Source organism: Malurus melanocephalus, unplaced genomic scaffold, assembly GCF_030028575.1.
Source record: "Malurus melanocephalus ecotype Western Australia unplaced genomic scaffold, MMel_1.1 scaffold_73, whole genome shotgun sequence".
NCBI lineage: Eukaryota > Metazoa > Chordata > Aves > Passeriformes > Maluridae > Malurus > Malurus melanocephalus.
In genome coordinates, this window is record NW_026623305.1 from 2,203,051 (window position 1) to 2,228,658 (window position 25,608).

Consider the following 25,608-nt stretch of genomic DNA (forward strand, 5'->3'; position numbering starts at 1 on the left):
ATCACTATTTTTAATCCAAAGGTTTCTGGTACAAAGACATGTATTTGTTAGTGTTTAACTAGAGCTGTAGACAATCTTGCTGGTTAGCTGATTAATGTAAGAAGCAAACAAAAATGCTAATTTAAATAACCCAAGGAAAGCAGCACTGGTTAAGTCTAGGGGAAGATGGTAAGTTGTGATTTCATGAAAATTCAGTTAATAGAAATTTCTTCATTCTCTTTTTATTGGTCATAATGTTTTGGAAGTATTGTTTCATTTTTGTGGAAATCCTCAATATATCATCATCTTTGATTTTTTTTCTTAGAGATATTTAAGTGCTTGCCTCTAACTTTGTCTTTTCCCTAAATACCCAGAGTAATTACTTTGAATCTGAACGTATTCTGTGGGGTTTTTAAAATAWATATAATGGAGAGATAGAATTACTGCTTAAAATCTCTAACAAATTATGGCTTAATAAAATGTGTTTAATCAACGTGGATGAAATTGAAGCAATATAATATGCATTGTTTACTTCAAATTTGCCATCTTTAATGTTTAATGTGTTTCTCAGCAGATGTATTTCTATCTAAGTACATTTAAAGGGGTTTATCTTCACTGTATAAAATAGTTCCAATCTTTGTGTCATCAAGCATATTGCAGTTTTCTAGGGTTTTGTTTAATATTGTAATCTTGTTTTTAAGATGTGTTGATTTTTTTTAATGTAGCTTTTGCATCATTTCATACTGAGATTAAAAAAAATCGTCAGTCACTGTTACACTGTATCACAATAGTTGTTACTATGCCAGATGATGTCTGTCTTAAAACTGAAAACAAATGTAAAATATGTTAACAGTAGTAATGAAGTGCCTATAGCATTTACATTGTTGTGGAGTATTTCTGTTTGTGTAAAAGTATTCCCAAAATTTTTGCAAAAAAAAATCTGAGTGGATGTGGAAATAAATTTTAGCTGTCACAGTCAAACCGTATCTTACCTACCACCTATTTTCTCTGCCCAGATTTGGTCCCAKGCTTCATCCTGTGACCTCTGTTAATGCCATCAGTCCCATCAGAGGACTTTCTTAATTTTTCTTTGGTTTATAGGTGAATATAGCAAGTACCAAACCCTGCTTTTTAGCTTGTGTCGCATGCATGGCAGAAGTAGCTGAGAATTAAGTTTGGGAGGAATTTTTCCAAAGTGTCAACTCGAAGTGGTGTTGATACAAATGAGGTATTGTGAAAGTTAATGTTGAAATCAAAGCAGCTGATATTTGTGTGTATCTATTTGCATATTACTTTGTTGCATATTATCAACAAGTATCTTTTTGACCAGTAATTGAAGTTCAGCTAGAACAAAAGCTAATGAATTTTAAGTGCTGCATATTTTCTCTGTGATTTAGAGATTAGCCTAAATCTCCCAGTCTTTCTGTGAGCTTTGCACCAGAGAACTTTTCTTTTCCAAATCATATCCTGATACGTCATTAGCATGGTTGTTAGTACATCCCTGTTTTCAGTTCTGTTATTGTTCACCTCTTGTACAAGCAAAATAAATCAGTTTTGTTTCTCACCCAAACATACTGTGTTATGAGCAGGTAACACTATCTTAAATAGYCATTATCAACTGATAGGTTAATGCTGATCTACTTTTCTCCAGTGCTGGGCAGATTTGGATAAGTCAGCAAGCAGATCTCAAAAGTGACTGGAGTGATGAGTAGATGTTGAATGATCATATTGTTTCTTTTGCTTTTCATGAAGTTACATGCTTTAGAGAAAGTTTATATTCCATAGAAAGTTGGAAAGATTCTAATTAATAGAGTAGAATGGTCTTTGGAGCTGTAAATGTGTCTGTCTTATGCAGTGCTGTAAACGTTAGGTATTTTCTTGATTTGCTTAGGCATGCAAATGACTGCCAAAACTGGTATAGGTTTGAGTTCAGCTTTAGGACCCCAACTACCAGCCATTTTTCCTTCTGCTCTTTGAGCTGTGGTGGCATTCTGGATAAATATAAAAAAGACCCTACTGAACCTTAGGAAATGAAAAGCTTTATAAAAATAAAGGCTGAAATTAAAGCTTTATTACCTCCTTTAAAGCCTTTCTCTACTAGGGTATTAGAAGACTRTGTTGCAGTAGGCACTGTTTTCAGGACAGCTACCTGCAGAGTTCCCCATTTCTTCCTTTAGCAGTTTTCCGTGTTGTCCATGCTGCTGGCTGCTCTGTTGAGCCTTTTACGTAACCTTCTCCCGCCCTGTGCTTGCTCTCACCTGGCAGAACTGGCCAGGCTTTCAAGTCTCTGCCTTGGAGTTCTCCCCATTCTCGTGCACATGCAGCAGTTGGCATTGGATGGCCCTCTGCATCACACCTAGAAAAACACACCTCCAAGGGAATTTTGTACAGTACAAGCATGAGTTTTATGTCAAAGGGATTCAACTGGATGGGATTAAGCATGTAAGAACAAAATACTGCATGGTTGCGAGTGGCAAAAAGCAGCCAAGAAGGGCTTAATACTTACTGTAGGGAGTCTGAAAGGTGCCTGTTACTACTCTTGATGTTTAGGTTTTGCAATTCAGCTCTTCAGCTTGCTATTAGATTGTGAAAAAATAAGTAAGAAGTTGACCTTGACCTCAAGAGTACACCTTGACCCCAGTGTTACTTCTTTTCTTGTTCTCATAATACCTTCCTTATATTTAAGTAAAGTTGTAACAGCCAAATCACCTGACCCTACAGCAGAAGGGGGTTTAGCCTGGTGAGTGCCACACATAATTTTTGTTCTTTGAAAGGAAAAAAAMCACCTCCTGGTAGGCAGCCAGCAAGTGAAGTCAGGTGGAATTTGCCTTCACTTGGTTATAATCAGCTTTGTCCCTTTGTTGTTGTGACCTCAGCTATATGCTGTTGCCACCTTCTCATCCCACCACTTTCTGCCRTAAAGCTCAGCAGGGAAAATAAACTGAGGCCAACACAACATATGGAAGTGTCTTGGCAAAATTTGGCTTGTCATTTGAAGTGTTTCTCTTTTTTCTCTGGGTAGGAGATGAAGTCAGAGCTGTGTTGTTTCATATATAGGGATCATTATTTTTAGACCAGCGGCAGTTCTTAGCCGCTGCGTGTAATCTGCTCAGACAGCCACGCAAGGCAGCGGGGTTTGCATGAACAGTCTGTGGGGCTCAGTCACTGATGCTGAGTATAATTGAGTTTTGAAAGTGTCAATGTTCAAAGCACTGAATTGTGTGGTAGTTTAAAGCTCAGCAATTCATGTTCATCTATTGTCACGTTGTTTTAGGCATGGCAGATTTGTGATATTAGCTTTTCATAAAACCAGATCCCAAGGTACACAGTTATTAATCTGCTGGTGTTCTGTGTCCATTGGAGGAGACGCAGGAATGCCCTACTGACTGTGGCCAAAGTGCCCCTGAATTGGAGAGTGTATGTATTGCAGAAAAGAATCCCTGCATGTTCCCAGCAGCCAGGGATGGTGTGTGTAGAGGGAATCTTGATACATTTAGAGGTTATCAGCGCCCCTTCTGAAAACACCAGCTGCCCCACGTGCGTTTGGTGCTGCCTGTGGGAAGGTTTGCCTAGGATGTCATCCTGCAGCTATACATAGCAAACTCAAAGCTCCTTACAGAGAAACCTCTTACCAGTCACTTTCCACAAATGGTGCCTATACCTAAAGGTACTTAGTGAAAATCCTTTAGAGGTATTTAATGCAAAAGCAGTTGGTCTCTCTGGTGTTTTTCAGAAACCTTCACACTGCTAGCAGGGAGAAGTGCAGGGCAGCTACCGCACATTACTTGGGCCAGTTACTCATTTTGTCTGAACTGGGCTCTGCCACCCCAGGGTTTTATCAAGATGTGTGACATGGGGGGGCTCGACAACCTGATTGCCAACACTGCCTACCTCCAGGCAAGGAAGAGTGGAGATGCAGACGCCAAGGAAATGCAAAAGAGACGTAGGAGCCTCTCACTGCCCAAGCTTGAGCAGTGCAAAGAGCAGAGAGAGTCCATTGTTGCTGATTATGATGACATTTGTGAACAGCAGCCCATTGGCAAAAGATTCTTCAGAGACTTCTTAGAGACAGTGCCAGAATATTTGGTAGCTAGGGACTTCCTTGATGAGGTGTCTAACTGGGATTTGGCAGAAGACAATCTCAAGAACAGTACCATGGAGAGTATTTTCACCAATTTTCTTAAGCAAGGTGGGAAAAGCTATCTGTCTTTCATGAGCTCTGACTTGGTCAGCAAATGCCAGGCAGCTACTGCAAAAGACTATGAGAACATCGTGCAGCTGGCCAAGAATGAAACCAAACTCTTCCTTAAAGAGAAGCCCTTCCAGGACTTCCAGACCAGCCCCTTCTATGACAAATTCGTCCAATGGAAAGTGTTTGAGAAGCAACCAGTAACTGAGAAATACTTCTCTGAGTTCCGAGTGCTGGGCAAAGGTGGCTTTGGAGAGGTAAGAGTTGTACTTTGAAGGGTGTGAGTCATCCCTCCCCTTTCRAGATAAGCAGGTGGGTTTGCAAAGAGCAATGGATTAAGAAATTGTATAAAGATGCATAAAACATAACYCTTCAGATTGCCCATTTTCCAGAAATTAGGCTCACTTATTTATACTGTGATGGAGGCTCTTGTTACTAAAGAGCTACTTTAACCTATTTATGTTCTGTATCTATGCTAGTAAAAAAGCAGACTTCTTTACAAAATCGTGCATGAGTGTTCACATAGTTAACTGTTAGTCTGCTCCTTGACATCATTTTAGCCTGTGCTAGCTCACACACTCCAGATAATTCCTAGCTGCCATTTAGGGAAAAGCACACATCAGGATCTGTTCCCAAACTATAGTAAGGAGGTTTTTTTGGTAGTCAGGGGARTTTAACTGTACAAATCCAATCTGTATATCCTGCTTATTCTCATGATTACAGAATTTTGTTCTTGTTCCTTTTATTTGCTAATACTATGTCTATTAATGGTATCCTCAAGAAMTTTGCAACAAGGCCATAGTATACTACTGATCCAGAACAGAACTTGGTTTTGCCTTGTTTTCTCTACTAATACAGTCTTCATAGAAATTAGCTACTAAGCATCTATTGCAATCAGTGATTCCCCAGCTCCTGCATATTATTACCATTGACATTCCAGTCTCTGTCAAATTCCTTCATTACCTTTCTATGCCTATCTTCTCCAGGTTTGTGCCATCCAGGTGAAAAATACTGGCAAGATGTATGCCTGCAAGAAACTGGATAAGAAAAGATTGAAAAAGAAAAGTGGAGAGAAGATGGCACTGCTGGAGAAAGAGATCCTGGAGAAGGTCAACAGCCCTTTCATTGTCACACTAGCTTATGCCTATGAGACCAAAACCCATCTGTGTCTTGTTATGAGCCTCATGAATGGAGGGGATCTGAAGTATCACATCTACAATGTGGGAGAAAGGGGTTTGGAAATGAAACGGATCATCTTTTACTCAGCTCAGATCACCTGTGGGATTCTGCATCTCCATTCCATCCAAATTCTGTACCGGGATATGAAACCAGAGAATGTCCTCCTGGATGATAATGGGAATTGCAGACTGTCTGATCTTGGATTGGCAGTAAAAGTCAAAGAGGGAAAACCCATCACTCAGAGGGTGAGTACAAATTCACTGAACATGTGCAGTAGAAAATGAAGTTATTCTATTTCTAATGCCTTATGAGTCCAAGACTTAATTCCCCAGAATTGATGCTTTGTTAAAGGCCTAAGGTAGTAGTTTTATTCTAAGAGACAGGTTGTAAGAAGATTTGTTTTATTAACTCTTTAGCTGCTGCATGTAGTAAAATAACTTCTTTTGCACAGAAACAGTAACATCAATTGTTTCACTTGACCTATTTCTCTTAAGACAAGCTGTTGAACCAATGATTTTAGAGCAGCAGATGCCTTGTGCCTTATGGAATACTGCATAGTCAGGGATTTAACCAATTGTTAATGAGCAAGAGGCAAMGATAGGACTCCTGTATTCCACTTTTGCTCCTAGGAGAATACAGTTTCTTATATAGAGCATCTTAAGTGATGCTACTAATTGTATTGCAGGTGTGCATGGTGCTGCATAATAAATCATTTCCAGCCTTCCTCCCCACCACAGATTAATTCCTAAAAAAGTTAGTAGACTTGACAGTTTGTAAGCCTGTCTACATGTTTAGGAAGAAAAAGATGGATGACCAACTAGATTTTGTGTGAATTAGATTGTGTAGCACTTTAGCTGTGCCTGTGGTCATCCCAAACYAACAGTGTAATCATGCCAGGAGATTTACACAAGAAATACGTATTCAGGTAGCTCAACTATGAACAAGACATATCTCTCTCAAGGTACCTGGAGTTTTAAGATATGTATATGTATAATATAAGATATGTATAATGAGAGAATGTGTCTGAAATACACAAAGAATATGAAGAARTGGAAGCAACATTTTAAAYTTCCCTAAGCTRAATCCCCAAGTTCACCTTAGAAATTCAATAGAAGAGAGGACCTGTTAATAGCCTTTTACATCATGCTTGAAGTGCACATCTTTTGATTTGTTAAATACTAATTTTGAAGGATATTTTCTTTTCCTGGCTATATATGAAGTTTGTATTACAAGTGGTTTTAGTTCTCACTGAAAGAAAATGTGGAAAGTGCTGTAYGTATAGATAATAAATAATTTTAAAATGAGACCACATGGTGTTTTGGATAGAAAAATACAGCTTCTGTTAAAGATAAGGCAGATTTTTTCAATAGAACTTATTTGAAACAAGAATGTTGTTCTGTTTGTGAAGATGGCATTTTCATCAGTGAATCCAAAACTATAAACCTTATTGCGCTCTGCAAATTATAGAGGCACACAGTTATTATGATCAGAACAAATAGTTTTGTTAAAGGGCAATTTTCTTACTTGTAAATATGTGGAGTTTGGCAGAAGGAAAAAAGAAAAAATGAGTGCATTTAGCAATATGTAACCACTTCTGTTGGTATTAGGGTAGAATCTCAAAGCAATAGTGGACAAGTTGGTTGTTCTTCCTCACCTTCTATGACAGTCATCAAGTTGTTAGTGACTTTTCTTTGTTGTTTTTAGAAGCTCTATTCACCATCATATGGGTGCTTTTATAAAGCAAAAAGTGCAATGAATAATGTGGCACATGATTATTATGCGTTGTAAGGAATTTCTGTTAAAGGTAGTGTTATTCATACATTGCATTGAAATATGAGAAGGAAGAAAAAGATCTTTTATTGTCTGTATCATAACTATGAATTAGTTAAATTAATAATAATTCCTAGTATTATTTTGCATTCCGGTAAAATAGCCATAATTCCCAGTATTATTTTGTATTCCTGAAAAAGTAGTCATATAGTCAAATAGCTATATGAAAGCCTCTAGAAAATGTTATATGAGATGATTTTATTATTTTTTATACTAATGTCATACACAGGAAAACCAAAGAACACATTTACAAAATTTACATTAAGCTTCACCATGTACTCATGTAATAAAAGAAAAATGGTGCTGTTAAATTAACTTTTGTTTACTGATCACACTTACGTTATGACTTAAAATTATCRGAAAATTTACATCACAGCATGCTTTTTGAGTATGACTGCCAAGTTGTTGTTACTTAATTAAACCTATACAAATGACTTTTTCTTTTTTCACACAAAGGAATGTATGGCTCCAAAAAGGGTTTGTCAAATGAAATTTAATCAGTTGCACCATTTTGTGGACACAGTTTTATAAGGGCATTTTTATAAGCTAAAGCAGCAAATATATTCCTTCCAGGCCGTATCTGTGTTGTATTGATATTTAAGTGCCTAGTATCATAAAGCTGTTTCTACATTTTGGATGATGGTCTGAACTGATACTTTAAAGCTTAAAATTTTCAGYTACTAATTAAAGAATATTGCTACTAATCTATAGTATATAATACGTAGATTTATCTGTGTATTTCTTTTGTAAGAGGTTGCAAAAAATACACTATTTTGATGAATTCTCTAAGTTTTGTATACTCTCATAGCTGTACAAGCCATTAAAGATTAAATTTGTTCTGCTTTCAAAGCATTAAAAAATTCCTRTCCTTTCATGTATGAATAAATGCACATCACCCATACATCAACTGGAGGATCCATTAATCCTTTTTGTAAATCTTATTAGGTGATTAGTTTATCACATGGCACAAGTAATAAGCTTGTTAATGAGTTCCTGTTTTAGACATTTTCCTAGTTTTCATTGAAGGTTTCTACAAAATTATAATATTTTTGTGCTGTCCATCAGCCAAATAAATGTTCTTCGCAGGCAGAAAGGTGTTTTGAATTTTAGATGGATGATTTAACRTGGTCTTAATAAAAGTAGTGTTTGTTTATGTTGCAGAAAGAGCATTGTGCAATTGATAATTTAATACACATGTAATTGAAGAAGTAGCCTTGGTATCCTTTAAGTACTGCCATAATATATAYTCCTTTTGAAAAGCACTTGGATGCTCCATACCAATTGTCCATAACTATTATAAATAAAAATACCCTGCTTTCAGAAGCAGTACTCCTTACAAAGATCTTGAAAGAGTTGTATAACTAGCTTTAGTTTTCTTCCTTTCTTTTCAATTGCTAAAGCAGCAAGTAGAAACATCCAGCTTTCCGTGTTAATGTTACTTTGAACTTCTATRGGCAGTTGCAAGTAATTGGTATGGTAATAATTACAGAAGTTAGAAAACTTAGATTTCATTGAGTATGCTGATTTGTCTTTGTGAAGTGCTATCTGGCCSTAGAATGGAGAGATCACAAAAAAAAATTTAAATATACAAGCTTGAATAATAGTCTTGGAAATAAAAGAAAGTAGAAGACAGTTGAAAGCTACTTACACTTACAATGTCATTTTTCTTCATTGGACATAGATGGATTATATGGGATCTTCTCATGATACATGCATGTACCTGAGTGATCTATGAAAAAATGTGTCTATGCACACTTACTCAGGCAGAGAGCTCTTACTGACATCACTGGAAGCAGAAACAAACTCTTACCCAGTGGTAATAAAACTATTCAGGACTTTAAATRTCATTATGACTTCCTTCAAATGTGCCTGTAGCATCTGATCTGATGTGTTGGTCATGCCAGGAACTAATTTGTATCTTAAAATTGACCTTTTAAATGTTATTTTCTCTGTCTTAAATAATTTAAATAGACAACAAGGAGAAACTGAGAGCCTGGCTTTTACACAGGCAGAGTGTTTTGTCTTGTTATGTACATTCTAGGTTGGTTGCAGAACCAAGTTTTTTTTTTAATACAACAGAAATGAGGAGCCTCCATCCCAAGTTTCCCCACTTGAACGTTTTGACCTGTCATCTTTGTCTTGAARTCTCTGCAACCTTTTCTCACAACTCAGAATCCACTCGTATGTGAGTCAGGTACTTTCTGTGCTACTTTCTTGAGAACGGTTGTGAGAAAAGTCAGCATGTTCTTCTGTTTATTATCTTCATAGCCTCTGCAATACTGAAATATAGAGGACTGAATTCCATTTTTTCAGAAGTTAGTGTGTATTTGCTGTTTATTTAGGGAAGAATTTTCTGCCCTTACTGGGTCTGGCTTTTGTGAAAAGCCACCGTTGCGTGTAAATTGTGAAGAACTTTTGTGCAGATGCATGTGAGCCAGAGAGCTTAAATATTGACATAATAACTGTGAAAAATAACATAAACATATTTTTGTAGTATTTATAAAAGTGCATTCATATCTTCAGAGGTTTCAGGCTTCTTCACAGTTTTCCTGTACTATGTTTTATATATTTGAAGGACATCATAATATTTTTATAGGGAAAACATGTTTTGGTTAAAATCTTACTCAAAATGTCCTTTTGCCCTCCTGTATGTTTGTTTATTATAAGATTCTATTTCTTAGGAAAACATAAGGAAATCTATTTAGATGTTCCTGAAACTTGCAGTTTAATTTCAAGGCAGTTGAAAAGTGGGAGGAGGGTTTAGACTTGTGAAATAAAAAATAACTCAGCAAGCTATTCAACAGTTGACCTTTGTTCATTATCACATGGCATTCTTATTGGATAAGATTCTGTAAAAATGTCTTCTTCCTTTGCACTTTGAAAAATGACAGCTCTTCATTTGCTCAGAATTAGAGGAACTTGCTGCAGTTTTGCTTATGCATTTTAAAGTGTGACATGTAAAATTGATGTTTTCACCAGCAGAACTTTGTTCTTAAAAAAATTGATAATCGCACCATCATGACAGGTATTTCAGATTTTTAAATCTCTGAAACATGTGCTTTACAGAATTCAGTCTTACCCACAAAACCCTGTGGGGCCACTTGGGATCCACACAAGGGTACCAAGGGAGCTGGCAGAAGTGCTCTCCAAGTCACTTGCCGTCATCACTTTCTCAGGAGTCCTGGAGAACCAAGGAGATCCCAGTTAGCTGCACGTTAGCAAATGTGATGCCCATCCACAGGAAGGGCTGGAAGGAGCATCCASGAGACTGCCAGCCTGTCAACTGCACCTGGGTCACAACAACCCCCTGCAGACTACAGGCTTGGGGAAGGGTGGCTGGAAAGATGCCCAGTGGGAAAAGGGGGTTGTTGGTCAACAGCCAGCTGAACATGAGCCATTGTGTGCCCAGGTGGGCWAGAAGGCCAATGGCATCCTGGCCTGTACCAGCACTAGTGTGTCCAGCAGCACCAGGGCAGTGAGCGTTCCTCTGTACAGGCACTGGTGAGGCTGCACATTGAATCCTGTGTTCAGTTTTGGGCCTCTCACTGCAAGGACATTGAGGCACTGGAGTGTGTCCAGAGAAGGGCAATGGAGCTGGGGAAGTATCTGGAGCATGAGTCTGGTGAGGAGCAGCTGAGGGAGCTGGAGATAAGGAAGCTCAGGGGAGCCTTACCATTTTCTGCAACTCCCTGACARGAGGTTGTTGTGAGGTGGGTATTGGACTCTCCTCCCAGGTAACAAGTGATAGGACAAGAGGAAACGGCCTCAAGGTCTCCTAGGGGAGGTTTAGATTGTTTAGGGGGAAATTGTTTAGATTATTTGGGGGAAAGCTTCCCYGGAAGGGTTGTCAAGCACTGGAACAGGCTCCAGGTGGAGTCACCATCCCTATGGARGTGTTTAAAAGACTTATAGATGTGGGGCTTAAGGACATGGTTTAGTGGTGGACTTGGTGGTGCTGGATTAATGGTTGGGCTCAATGACCTTAGAATCTTTTCCAAACTAAATAATTTTATGAAGGCCATGGTCATGAGAGTGAAGGAACAAAAGTGATTTTGTGGCACCGTTCTGCCTCCTGCAGTTTTGAATATGGCAGAAAGGATACTTATACTCATTTCAAATTAAGAGAATGCAATATGTCCCATGAAATAATTTTCCTACACGTGGCATGCCATTCATTTATTTTGTCAGGGAATGACATTGGAGCCCTTTATGATGTAGCATCAAGTCTCTGCATGACTTTTACCATTGTTCCTCATTCAGCTTAATCTGACAGTTAATAAATGCTATAGCATTTTCTATAAAAATAGTGTACATTCTGGAATGATCCCTTGGCTAAACCATCTAGTGGGCCATGTGCTAACTCATCATAGTCAAAGTTTTATTTCATTGGGTAAGAAATGCAACATTTGGCTGACACTGTAATTCTCTGAAGTTTTGATTTGACAGCTTTGACCAGAAGCAGTATTGCAGGAACATTAAGCTATAAGGTGGTGAGGAACGTAGTACTTACTGGACACATGTGACTTTCTACTTACTGTCATTAGTAGTTTCTGTTAACAGACATACCATACTTTTTCAGGAAGACAAAATAAAGTCCTGGAATTACAGACACATGCAGGTGAAAACTGGTTGCTTGGTTTGTCCATTATTCAAGTTTAAAATCTGCTAGTGAAAGGTAGCAGGTGTGTGGTTCTTGAAAGAGATCTTAAACCTGAGTATTGTGAAGCTGCAGGATGCTCTTGCAAGAGGTTTTGTAAGGTCTACAAATTTATCTAGGTTCAGGGTGAGAGTGGACAATGGAAAAAAAATTTGTTGAGAGAAACCATTTATGTCTCTGGAATCCCTTGAACTGCAAATGGTTGGAGACTAGGAAAGTGTTGGAGAAGTTTCAGTGTACACAACAGGCTCTTACAGACTTCCCTATAGATTTGTATAATTTACAGACAGTAAAATGGCCRTATGGGCCATTGGTCTAATGCAGCCAGTACCCATCTCCCTGGATTTACATTTTAAAGAATGCTACCTCCACATTAGTCATACTCCTGAAAGATAAGGTGTATGAAATYCTGTGGGTTTCACTGATCAGCAGTGATTCTTCAGGCCTCATGCACATTTGCACTGCTTAACCTACAGAGACTGTACCTAAACTGGAGGGCCTGTTCCCTTCCCAGTCCTGTCCCCTCAGTCACAATGGCACAGARCACAGGATTTCTCTTTGATGTTCTCTTTCTGAGAAAGCCACCTGTGTGTGGCRCCATGATATGGTGGTGTTTGCATTCATTATGAAGAGCTTCATAAAGTATGGACAGAACTAAGTAGATAGAGAGTTTTCTCCCTCATTAACACTCTTTATGGAATATTTTGTGGTCAYTGAATAATGAAAYCATAAACATCTCTGAAGYATTACTGTTTCTGCATTAGAGATGGGAAACGGTCAGGAGACATTTAAAAGTAAATGAAAGGGAAAATCATGTTACGGGAAGACTAGAGAACCTTTATAATTCTTGAATTCTAAATGTGTGTTTATGAGTTTCTACCAAGTGTTCTGCTTGTCCTAAATGCTCCATCCAATGTCTGATTGCTTCCCTGTCTGTGAATGTGTATTTTTCCCAATGACACTTTACCAAGGTGGGAGTGTTAGCAGGTTCTGTCTCCAGCAGRCATCTGAAGATTGATGTGTGATCACGCAGGAAGAAAGCAGGGAGCTGCTGTAGARTCCAGAGTTAAAATTGGTGCCCAGCTACCCGACTGTCTTTCCTCAAGCCCTTTATCCTTTGACTTCCATTCAGTGTGAATCTAAACTGAAACCATGCTTCAACTGTTTTTCTCTTCCCAATGAGGTGCACACAGGCAGCAGTCCCAACCGCACAGAATGGTTTTCTCTTTCAGCTGTGCAATTTCCTTCATTTCAATGATTACTGATGGCCAAGCTTAAAAGGATAAAAACCAGTGGTGGTTTTTTTACTATTCCAGTTTGTGACTTTGAACAAAGAASCATTTTTTTCTTCTTTTTCTAATATAGCAAAAATCTGGTTTGTACCTTTTGTGCTTTTGCCTGTGTGGGCTTTTTTTAAAGCACACAACTTTTCCTATGAAAATTATGTTCTTATGTGAAAATCAAAAGAGGTTTGGTTTTGACTCTTACATAAGCATGTGGGATTCAGTAGCTCCTAAGCTCCTATATGGTCTTTCTCATTATCTTCTCCTGCTACTCTGAACAGTCCTTCTGTTCTTCTGAATMAGTAGTCCATCAATTCCTGATGAGCCATCCCATCGGAAGGTCCCTCCGTCTGCTAAGTATTAACAATATGCCAGAATCTTTGTTCTGTGAGACWTTCCAGAGTGTGTTTTGCCCTATTTAGATTTGATTGTATCTTATTTTGAAAAATAGTTGCCTATTAATTGGGTCAGCTGGTTTCTTGTTACTGTATGAACGTGTGGTCAGAAACTGTGGTGGAACTCCAATTCAGCGTGACTCATTCAAAATACACTCTGTTCGTCCTCACAGGGACTCCTGGGAGAAGAATTAAGATGGTGAAGTGAGTGACAGAGGCAGATCAGTTGTTGTTCTCCACATCCAAGGCCTGTTAGCTCATGTGCAGAGAAGAGATTTCTGTGGTCTGTTCCCGCATTCCTGCAGGGTCTATTAAGGCCATTGCTGAAGGAGTGGAGGAACAGCTGGACAAGAGAACAAAGCAGGCAGTGGCACCCCTTGGAGGAAGGAAGGACYGAGCCCCAGGAAACAGCTGATAGAGCTAAACTCAGCTTGTTTTTTTTCCTCTGTTCAACAGTTCTTGTGCCATGGCAAACAAAAGATAGACATTCTGATTTGCTTTACTGTTTGGTTTGTGATATCAATTGAGTTTGTTTTGCAGAGATCTGTGGGAAAAGGTAGYGAGATCTAAATCCCGTTTCTCCCCTTTTGCCTGTTCCTGTGCTGCTGAAAGCTCCAGAGAGTTCTCTTATTCTTGCCTGCACCTGCCAGAAGCCGGGACAAGGGCGGTGTTGAAGGGGCTTTCCCTTGCTGGGACAGCAGTCAGAGAGATCTGYGAGCTGCTTGCACCGCAGGCCTCGTTCTGCTCCAGCTCTGCTCTGCCAAATACCCCTTGACTGCACTGGGATCTGAGTGCACTTAGTGTTTCTCAGGATCACATCTTGAATTGCTGAAAGATTATAATTATGTGACCTTTGAAAAATTTATGCCGGATCACATTTCACAAAAGAAACATTTGTATACTTTCAGATGAGTCATTTCTACTATACCCTGTCAAACCACACTCAAGGCAATAATTCCAYTAAACAGAACTTCTTCACTAATGCCAAGGGCAGCATTTGGTCATTACATTTTAGAGGATTATTGAAAAATAGTCTTTTGGGTTGTTCTCAAGATAGTGAAATAAAGGGACAAGTAGATCTGTGAACCTTTTTCAAAAGCAAGTAAATTAAAATTTAATTGACTGAAATTTAATGACTATTTTTATATTTCAAGCAGCATGTATAAGTAAGGCATCCTGCTTATCATCACAGAAAACAGTATTAGATGGAGAGCACGCAAAAAATAGCCAGTGTTGTACTGACAATGCTTCARAAAGTTCTGTGCCTCTGCAGTGGCCTAAGATTTCTGTCTTCTATAAAAAGTTGGGATGATATTCTTTGTCTTCTTTGTGATATTTTTATTTATTGTGTCCTGTTAGATGCTTCCAGGTCAGTGAAGGTRTAATACCATGTGTTTGTGTCTCTGTAAGACCACTTGATCCGTTAACATCTATGTTCAAATGGTTCCTGGTCTTACCAGGAATTCTACAGGGAAGAAGAAAATAATGTGCTTGGTTTTAGTCAAAATCCAGGGGACATCCTATTAGTGTTGAGTGGACAACAAAGGAATTATCTTTGAGTGTGGGTTTTTTGTTTTCCCTGTTTTTATTAAAAGAGTGAAATTTATCCATGTGAAGATCTAGCAAGCAAAAGTGGGTTTCAGTTAATATTCAGCTTCTGAATTTGCTTATAAATGCAATGAATGAAAACATCTTCCAGATCATACAAACCTAGTGATTTTTTTGTGTGATAAACGTACTAGTATCCCATACTCAGAGATATCCATTCTGAGGCATGGTCAGATAATTCTAACTGAATTAAATATTCAATACAAGCTCATGGGAAATAGACCCCTTCTCAAAAATTAAGCATTTCTCTTTTGTGGTAGCTTTTAATTTCTTTGCTTTCTGTCCTTTTTTTTCATTTTTACACTATATATAGTATAGTGTAATATATATACACTATATATATTATATATATATACTATATATATACACTATACTATATATATTTATAATATATATACACTGTATACTATATATATATTTTTACAGTATATATATATATATATACTATAGTATATATATTTACAATATATATAGTATAGTATATATATATATTATATATATATAATTTATAGTATACTAATTTACCCCATGATCTGCCAAGAGTAATTTACTTCAATTCACTTTTGTTTTGGGGATACATGGATAAGTTTTCTACCTAATATACTATTTTTTGCTGCTCATATCTGTTTGTGAGAGTTGTGCAGTTGAAAAGCTACCTTCACAAAGCTTCTGTTTTACCTCTTTAGATAAACCTCTCCTGAGATCTTTGAGGCTGCCTTTCCTGTTGCCATAGGATCTCTTTTCCTGGAAAGATGATCTGATTTTTACACCTTGTTCTTCATAACGATTAGTGYAGGGATATTAGGTATTACCTTCCCTCTAATGCTGCCTACTCTCCAAAGATAGAATTAAATCTTCATTTGAAGGATCTGTATTCTTCCAGTTCCAGGTGCTGAATAATTCCTTTTCTTTTTCTATGTTCTCTGAAACAGCAAATGCTAAAGGCTTTAGCATCTTTTTCCCAAATGATTTTGCCAAAACTACACATATACAGAAATAGGTGGAAAAGACTAAAATTGAAGCTCTTTTCTCCCTTTCTTCAGATAGCTGTTTTGATAGAGATTTAAGTATTTTTCCCCCTTATTATTTTTCTTTCTCCTTAAAAATCACTGTTGACTATTTGTGAAATGTGTTTGCTTGTTCTATAAAATAGTAATGTTTTAGTGGGTTTTCAGTTTCAGGGGTTATSAGATTAGATTTAGATCCCTGCTTCTTAGCCTGTTCCTTCATTGTAAATAGAAAGAAAGTGTCAGGATTGGGAGAGATTTATTTTTAGATTCAAGTTGGGGTGAAATTCTATGAGAAAACCAGCTCTCATGAAATTCTGAATTGAAATGGTYTGGCATGTCAGAAGAACGATATTTTTCTAGACTTCCTCAGATGGAATTGGATCAACTCAGTGACAGCTCAAAATTTCAGTGCTACTAATTTAGAGTGTTGAAGTTTAGTTCTTGTCCACATTTAAGCTCATCCACAGCCTGTCACTTCAGTCTGAAGGGAGGCTGGTTTTGGTCCATTCTGTTTCATATTAAGTTGTGGTCGTGCCATGTTTTTGGTCTGTGGTGATGGCCTTGCTTTCTCTRTTCTTGAGAAACACAAGCACCATGGTAAAGCACAGTGCTCTTCTGGATGGGGTACGTGGAAAACRCACATGGAAGAGAATGAGGTTACTTGGCAGCTATTTCTTTCAAAAAAACAACTATGGAAAACACAAATGGAAGGAAATAGGCACTATTGAAAGGAGCTGCCTTGAGATGCATTTGTGACAGTAGATTTCATTTTCCATGTCAGATSTATCCAGGTTCTGTATGATGATGCTAAGCTGCAGCAAAGTAATGTCTTATCAGAAAGACCATATTGTGCTGTCAAGGCACATTTTGATGGTAATGTGACTCAATAGTTCTTCAAGGCATTAGTGCCCCAGCTTCAAAATAAGAATGTTTATTGCTTCCCAGAAGGAGAAAAAAAGTATTTCAGAAACCTATTTAGCKCTGTGTTTACTAATCCACAGTGATCTCTGTGTGCGTGCTTTTGTACCAAAATTTCTCTACTACTTTCAACTTCTCATCTCCCTTCCAGGTTTTTTTGGAGCCAGATGGATCTGAGGGCCTCTTGTCCATGTTTGACCTTGTGGTCCATTTGTCCTCTTCCCTGACCAGAGCAGTAATAATACCTAAAAATGTAATATTGTCAGGGTATCTCTCAATATTAACTTTTATTTAGAGGAATCCATGTAAGCAGTACACATTGCTCGTGGGATGATGTCAGAAGCTGCAGTGCCCAAACTACTCCTCTGTATTTCTGTGCCTTTAGTGAGGGAGGGGACTGTTGGCTTTAACCTTTCCTTTGGCTTTCAGCCTGACTGATACTTTTGTTCTCATCTCATTTCTCTTTTTGGAGATTTTGGAGATTTTTGGAGATATGGAGGATTTTGTTCTATATCCTTATCAGTAAAACAAACTACAAAGAGAGAAAATAAAGTGGATTTAATTTTCTGTCTATTAGGCTTATGTTTTAATTGATGCTACGATGTTCCCCCTTGAACACATTGTTTACAGTAGAGTATATGTCATAATGTGCAGTGACGAAGCTAAAGTTTATGAGGAGGCCTCACTTGGAAGTATGGTGCCCAAATTTGTAAATAGAGAAATTATCCAACCCCATAAAATAAAATTCATCTGTTGAGCTGTGCTTTTTATAAATACAATTTGTCCAAATGAGCTTAGCTTTAGTTACCGTTTTCGAACTTTTGCTTTGGAGTGAATCTCTGTCACTAATTGTATTCTGGTAGCAGTAATAATGRCCATCCTGAATAACCTTTAGTGGGATGTTGCAAACATAGTTTTTAATTTTAAATTGTTTTATTGGTAATACATCAGTCCCAGTATTTAAAAAAGGTATGAGTGGTAAAAGCAGTTCTGCCATGATTATCACTGTTAGCTGAATCTGGTAAATACATAAGACAGAGCATGAGATGCAGCAGTAAACATGAGTTCAGCTGAGGGAATGCTGTTCCAATTGAAATCTCACGTCCTCAGTCATGGAACAGTGCAGCAGAAAGCACAGAGAGAGGCTGATCTGGCTTCCCTGCCAGGTGAATCAGCTCCCTGGGGACAGAGGCAGCAGGAGCTGTTTCAAATGCTGCAGCCTGTCCCCCAAGGGGAAAGTGGCAGGCCTGGGCTGGCAAGGAAGCAGGCAGATTCCCCTCTCAGAGAAGGGCCCATTAGTGCTGTAAATAGTCTTTATTCAGGCATCTTTTTTTCAGCAGGAAATACGAACTTGTTCTTTCACCCAAATGTGTGTAATTTATTAATTRTAATTTTCATAGATTTACTTTCTTACATTGGTTTTAAGAATTTTTCTTGGCCCTTGGTGGTAGAACATTTATCCAGAAACTAAGAGGGAGGTGGCTGAGAACTATGTTCATGCAGCTCAGCTACTGGTTTGGTGAGAATTTTCTCACTGGCAGCAGACCCCATATTGGAACAGTTACAATYATTGAACGGGATGGGGAGGAATCAGTGATTGTTTTTCCTGATTTTTGTATTTTTAAAAATCTTTTCAAATTGATTGCTACTTGTGTTTACACAACAAAACTTAAAATATCTTCAACAGAAAAAAAATAAAATGGAAGAAGAAAGCAAGMTAGCAGTGAATCTAAAAATAAACCACTTTTCAGCAGAAATTGCACAGATATTTCACCTTTGAAAAGCATATTTAACACAGTTTTCCTATGTGCCAAGACGTTTAACAAGAGATACAGTCCATGTGCAAAAAAAGTTGTACCTCACAGTTTCTAGATTTAAAAAAAGGTAAAAGTTTCTAAATACAAATATATCAGTAGGATTATTAATATTTTGGAAGAATTATAGACTAGTCTGTTAATTGTATGCATTTCATTACTGACCTTGTATAGTAAATCTGTCTGTGTGTTTGCAATAGGCTGGGACAAATGGTTACATGGCTCCAGAAATCCTGAAGGAAGAGGACTACAGCTATCCYGTGGACTGGTTTGCCATGGGGTGTACTATTTATGAGATGGTGGCTGGGCGAACACCATTCAAGGATTACAAAGAAAAGGTCAATAAGGATGAGGTTCGAAGAAGAACTCTGGAAGATGAGGTGAAGTTTGAAAATGCGAGCTTTACAGAAGAAGCGAAAGACATTTGCAAGCTGTTTTTGGCTAAGAAGAAAGAGGACCGTTTAGGAAGCAGGTATGCCTTCTCCATCTCGGTACAACAGATTAAAGCTTATTAAAAAGCTTATTAAAAGCTTAATAAATATAGTTATTTATTGCACACAATGACTTAGATCTTCACTTTTTACAGAGTATTGAATTTTCTCGTTCCCGTTCAAGATAATATGGAAATAAAGGAATGTTATTGAGAAATTGTGATCATCTATCCKGGTTCCAGATGACTCATAGGAGTTGCCTTCTTGTTATTTTCTGTCTTAGACTCTATATAGTTTTGGGAGAAAGGGACAACTCCTTTTTCTTGCACATTCTTTCCTAAAGATAAAGTATATGCAAGTAGACGCCTGCATCCCTGCTAGTGCAGACTGAATACAGAATGTTAGGCTGTATCGCTTACTGGAATGATGTGGGCAGAAATCCAGATCTGCAATGTGAATTCTCTTCCCTGCAGATATCTAATTTGCAAGGCTGCGTCATTGGCTTCTTGCTAAAGAGACCTTAACCCCTTTGCTTTGCTCAAGTGCTTTCAAAAAATGTCGAAGTTCTGGTCATCCTGACTCATTCCAGGGAGAAAAAGGAGAAGAAAGTATTTRGCACAAAGTCCTATAAAGTAAAACATTTCTGGGCACTTCAGAGGTRGCTTTGGGTTGATGAGTACTGGTGGATGTGTCCCTGATTTAGCAAGGAGCTCTTCAATAAGAAGAGAATTGCAAAGYTAAACCTTGTAATGTTTAACTGGTRAAAGCACTGATCCCTCCTATATGTGTGTGTGTATAAATAATTCAGTGCATTTCTAATGAGACAGGTTGCAGATCTACATTTGCAATATAGACAAATAAAAGAAATAGAAAAATGTAAAAAAATTAATAGGAAACTGATAGTACCTATCTTTAGGTACTATCACCACYATTTGAATCATCTGTGGATACAGATGTGTGCTTTTCCAGTCTAAAGGTGGAGTACACAAAAGATCTCATTGAAAATGCATAGATTCTAAATTTATATTTCATAACAATGTGAACAGTTTTTCAAAATGTTAGGCAAACATTTGTCTAAAAGAATTAACTCTAATGAAATATAACAGATCATTAATACACATATTCTTAATATTCTTTTGCTAAATGAAGATGATTAGTCTTTGTGCCTGATGAATTTTCTCAGCAACTATGCAAGGCAGCAGAAAAAAGTTATTTTCAGCAGCACAAAGAGTATGTTTAATACAAAATCTATATTATTTTAATATGTTTTAAAAGCTTATTTTAAAAGTAAATTTAACACAAAAACATTCAGAGCATTCTAACTTAAAGTCAGCATACTTTGTAGACATTTGAACTTAGAGCACTTTGTGAAGTAAACAAATTTCAAAGATGGGGAAAAGTGAAATTTAGAAATTATGAGTGACTTGGTCGAGTTCATTCAGCAAATCTGAAACAAAACCAGCAGCAGACTATTCACTTACTGTAACCACGTTCCCTTTGCCAAGGGAATAATTTACAATCTTTGTCTGCTTATTGTTCTGTTACTTCTCAGCAATAGGAGAAATGTACACAGAAAGGTTACTGCACATATTATTTTTCATTTTCTACTGTTTGAGATATCCTTACTTGATGTGCCATGCTCAGAGAAAGAAAACAATGGGAKGTATACCCTAAGCGTGATCCAGAATAAAAGTCTGCATGCACGTCCTAAACAGGGCGATACTATTCAGGACAGCTCATCCTTATGTAAAGATTAGCCCTGTAATTCTACTAAGGACAACAAGAGCTTGGGTTATCCACAGAAGTGCCTGTTGCATAAGTTAAAGCTGCTCAAAGACAGCTTTATTTTGTACACCTGACCTTTTAAAACACTCCACTCTTTTATTGAAGATGTGATTTCATTAGCTAACTCAGGAAAGATGTAACCCCTTTTCTCCACTCAAGCTTTTTCCKTTTGGTACCTCTAATTTAAAACCTGTAAAGAGATTTCAAAATTTTTTTAGTGGAAAAATACAAAATTGACCTACTTCATGTGAGTTCATTTGCTCTTCCTATTTAAGTTACATAAAAATGCAGTTCACAAAGGATAAGCTCAAGTTCCTCTCTAACCAGCTGGAAGATGCCTCAGTTCCAGTAGATGGCATTCATGTAGCTTTACATTTTTTAACTTTTTATGGTTTCAGGAGGAGAAACTCAGCAGCAATCCATTTTGGAGCCTCCACCAGCTTCTTGCGCTTTTTAGTTTATGTTACAGAAAGGAAAAGCAAAATAAAGGGAGTTTTTTTTGTGAGTSCATCTGCCCAACAGAATTTTAAGCCCTGCTTGCTCACCAGTGTCCCAGGGCGCCAGTTAATTTGAACAGCAGCTCTARTGTACTTCAGGCTAACCGTGAGTGTAAATAAATCACATCAGTCTGCTCAAGTACTTGACTATTACTGGCTAGGTAAGTTAGGAGATGATTTTGCWAGCCTATGTATATGCAGAGAAGTCAGGATCCCTGGCATACATTGGTATACATTCATCATTTTGTTCATATGRTGCTTTGGGGTTGAAAACATAGGGGTTTTTTTTGTTGCCCATCGTGCCTTGATGGCAGCATCCATTGTTCTTCAGGCTGTGATGTGGCAGCCTGGTCATGGTGGTGGACAGTGGATAGCAGCGGGTGGTGGCTTGCTCAGAAGAACTGGGCAGCAGAGGTACAAAGTGACAATTTTCTAATTGCCCCAGTCTAAGGGGCTGGAAAAGGCAGCTGGTGGTTTAATCTCTSCTGTGCCCAGGGAGCACCGAGGCAGCCTAGAAGCAGAGCAGGGCAGCATGAGGAACAGGCAGTAGGGCCAAGCTGGAGCAGCTGTTCTGCATGCATGCGATTGAGGCCTTCAAAAACAGAGATTTTTCCATAATCGCACAAACCTACTACTTCTATCTGGTGCTTCTACACACTTGCACTTGCCAGAGGTTTGCATTATATTTTATTCATAGAACATTTTCTAGAAAGACATGAGGGCTTACACTTTGCTAAGTTTCATTTTGTAAGGAAGTGGGAAAATAAAAATGCAATGTGTTAAGACCTACTGTTTTCTGAGGCCAAAGTCCAGAAAAATTTGGTTTTCTTATGTTACCATTTTCAAGAGCAATACATTCATAAATACATTTAAAAAAGAATGCATAGGCGTGGAAAAGACAGTGCTCCTCTATGCTCTTCCTTTCTCTAGAATTCCAAATTCAGACTTTGCATGCCATGGTTCTAGAGGCACAGTTCAAAAGCTGTGGTCTTTAGTCATGCTTCAACAAGCACACATTTGAGGCTGAGATGATTTTTATCATCAGAAAATATTCTACAAGTCTCTCTATGGGTCTAGARTGAAACAATTCATTAGTTCTTTTACAGTTGAAGCTCTCCTTGAGGTCTGCAGTTGTTTTTCTTCAAATATATTTAACTTATGCATTTCCAATTATTTAATCCTTTCTGGGTTTTAGTATTGGGTTTTAACATTGTTAATACAGGGTTCTGTTTGTGACAGTGTCACACATGCATTTGTTAACGTCATAATCTGTGAATCTCTTGCCTAAAAAAAAATCTTAATTTGTAAAAGAAGTTATTTTGAATGAACAATCACCAAAAGTGGGAGTGTTTATTTAAGTGACATAACTGAGTTTTAGGTTGTAAATGTGTAGATGCTTTGAATGAAGATAAAACCAGATTTGTCACCAACCTTGTATTCAGATTATTGCTGCTCAGAGTCACTCTATAGATGTAGTAACCCAATATACCCCATTCCAGAGTTTAATCCATATTCTTACTCTATAGAATAGATATTCTTATCCTAGTTGATACAGAGGCAGTCACTGAACTTSCTTTGTTGGACAGTGAATCCCATATTCCCCCTCCCCGTCCTGCTGTAGGTTCAGTTCTGCTGGAAGTGCACCTTTGGATGGGGTATCCCAGATGCAGCACTGCAGCTCCTGCGTGGCACCTTGCCCGGGCTGACTTACCCTGAGAGGTGGAGTAATGAGTAATGGGATCAGAATGTTTCCAGCTTCTCAGCTTCACTTATGTTGTGCAATGCAGCGTTCTTTGGTTAGGAGAAAAGAATTGTGTTGCATGATATATATCTCTCCTTATTTGAAAATACTGTCATGTTAAAAACAGAGACCCCTGTATCTCTCTGAGAGCAAAATATCACTCTGGTGAACAAACTTTTGCTTTCTTGCAGGAATGCAGATGATGACCCAAGAAAACATAAGTTCTTCAAAACGATAAATTTCCACAGGCTAGAGGCAAACCTTGTCGACCCTCCATTTGTGCCAGACCCATCAGTTGTCTATGCCAAAGATGTTGCAGACATTGCTGACTTCTCTGAAGTACGAGGAGTTGAGTTTGATGACAAAGATAAGAAGTTCTTCAAAAGGTTTGCAACRGGTGCTGTCCCTATACCCTGGCAGGAAGAAATCATTGAAACGGGACTGTTTGAAGAACTGAATGATCCCAACAGAGTAGCTTCTGGAGGTTATGCAAACGGAGGGGAAGCTAAGTCAGGAGTTTGTTTGTTGTTGTAATTATATCATTACCAAAAAAAGTAGTAACCACCTCAAAAGTTTCCGTATTCTGACTGTTTCAGAAATTCAGTACACCTTGTTTGAGAAGAACCAGCCAGTGTAATGTGACGTTGACAGGCTATGTAGGACCATCAGCTGAATAGACTGTTATTTTCCTTTGCTCTAACAAAGGACATAATATTTATGTGTTATTGGAGATGTATCAAATGAAGAACCGTATTTCTCCAAGAAGCTTAGAATAGAAATTCTGAATACAAAAAGCAATGACAGAGTGAAGAGGCAACAGCTTCTGAAAATGACTGATTACTGTTTTGAATACAATTTGTTGGTTTTCTTTCTTTTTTCTTGTTATTTCTGCTAACATTTGCTTTTTGTTCTACAGTTTTCAGGAAGGATTTTTTAATTTTCAAGTAATCCCAGACAGTGGAGCTCATATACCATGTCAAACTTGGAATCTTCTTGGTTAGCCAGTCTGTCTGTTGAGTTCTGTTAGTTTTTGGGTGGTTTATTGTAAYATGTTCAAATTGTTATAAAATATAAAGAAGCTCTATATATCACTAGAGAATAAGAGCAACTGGATCAAACTCTTTTCAAAGGTGATTTTAATGGAGTCAAGATAAGATTGCACCAATTTAATGGAATAAAGCATTTATTTATTATTATTAAGTGTATTCTTTTAAGTGATAATACCATATACAAAGAAAATTTATTTRTAAGTAAATATACATTGTTTTTGGCAATTTTAAACTTACATCAGATTTCCTGATAGTTTTTCTGTATTTTGGTGGTAAAGTAAGCTGCAGATAGACCAAAGCAATTTGTAACTGACTTTTTACAAGACATTTATTTCAGTGTAGTGTAGATTTTAATTCAAGTTGCAAACTGCATTATATTAGTAAGTGCTGTAAYGGTGAAAAGGTTGTGTATGCAAGTTGAAACTATCTTCAACTGTTTATTGATTCAAATTCTGATATATTCTTATTTTTCAATTTTCTAACAACCTAAATTGAATGACTTGGGAACATTGCTGTGAATACTTGTTACTGGCGAAGCATATTACTCATGAGATGCCTCCTGCTGATTTTCTGTGGTAAGAAAATAGGCAGTTGTTCTTTGCACAACTTTTAAAACTGATCTTGCTGGTCACCGTCATCTATCCAGCYATAATTTCCATTGACTGAAGTGGAAGTTGAGACTACTTCATTTCTGGGAGTCCCAGAGGCTGCAAATGCCCCATTTTCTGTTTTTGATACAGCAAACCCCTGACTTAACTCAAGGACTTCTTTTAACTAGACACTGGGATTAATTCACACATCTCTTTTAGAAGAGAAAACCTGTAGAYACAATGTCTTTGATGGTCGGGTCTGTCATGTGCAGCACATAGCTTTAGTATTTATTTATAACCTAATAGCCCAAACATTGTAGTAAACAAAAGCTCTTTTGTTTTAAAAACTTTTAAATGCTGTAGTCACAGCTAAGTAAAACATTGGTAATATCTTGTGTTGTTCTGAGTAGAAAAAAATTGCTCTTTTTTTCCTTTTAAATTTGCTTTTCCAGTGCTTTATGTACTTAATTTTCAAGTGAAAAGTTAAGAAGAACAGTGTTACTTAGGATTAGTGGATAATTCTGTTCATGAATTATGAGCATAAAATTATCTGCCTTTTGAGTGGAGACTTTCTGTCGAATAGTTAAAACAATATAAGCTGAATTCTGACTTGGTCTTTTAATAGAGAAGGATGATCCTGAAAGATTGTGAAA

General features: G+C 37.6%; 1 protein-coding gene across 1 annotated transcript; it reads left to right on the forward strand.

Moving 5' to 3' along the window:
* Positions 1-5: 5 nt before the first annotated feature.
* GRK7 (G protein-coupled receptor kinase 7) lies at positions 6-25,259 on the forward strand. Its single transcript, XM_057366931.1, has 4 exons — positions 6-4,425; positions 5,155-5,592; positions 19,063-19,334; positions 23,508-25,259. Exons 1-4 carry the CDS (start codon positions 3,823-3,825, stop codon positions 23,848-23,850), a joined length of 1,656 nt encoding a protein of 551 aa, XP_057222914.1. The 5' UTR covers positions 6-3,822; the 3' UTR covers positions 23,851-25,259.
* Positions 25,260-25,608: the final 349 nt, after the last annotated feature.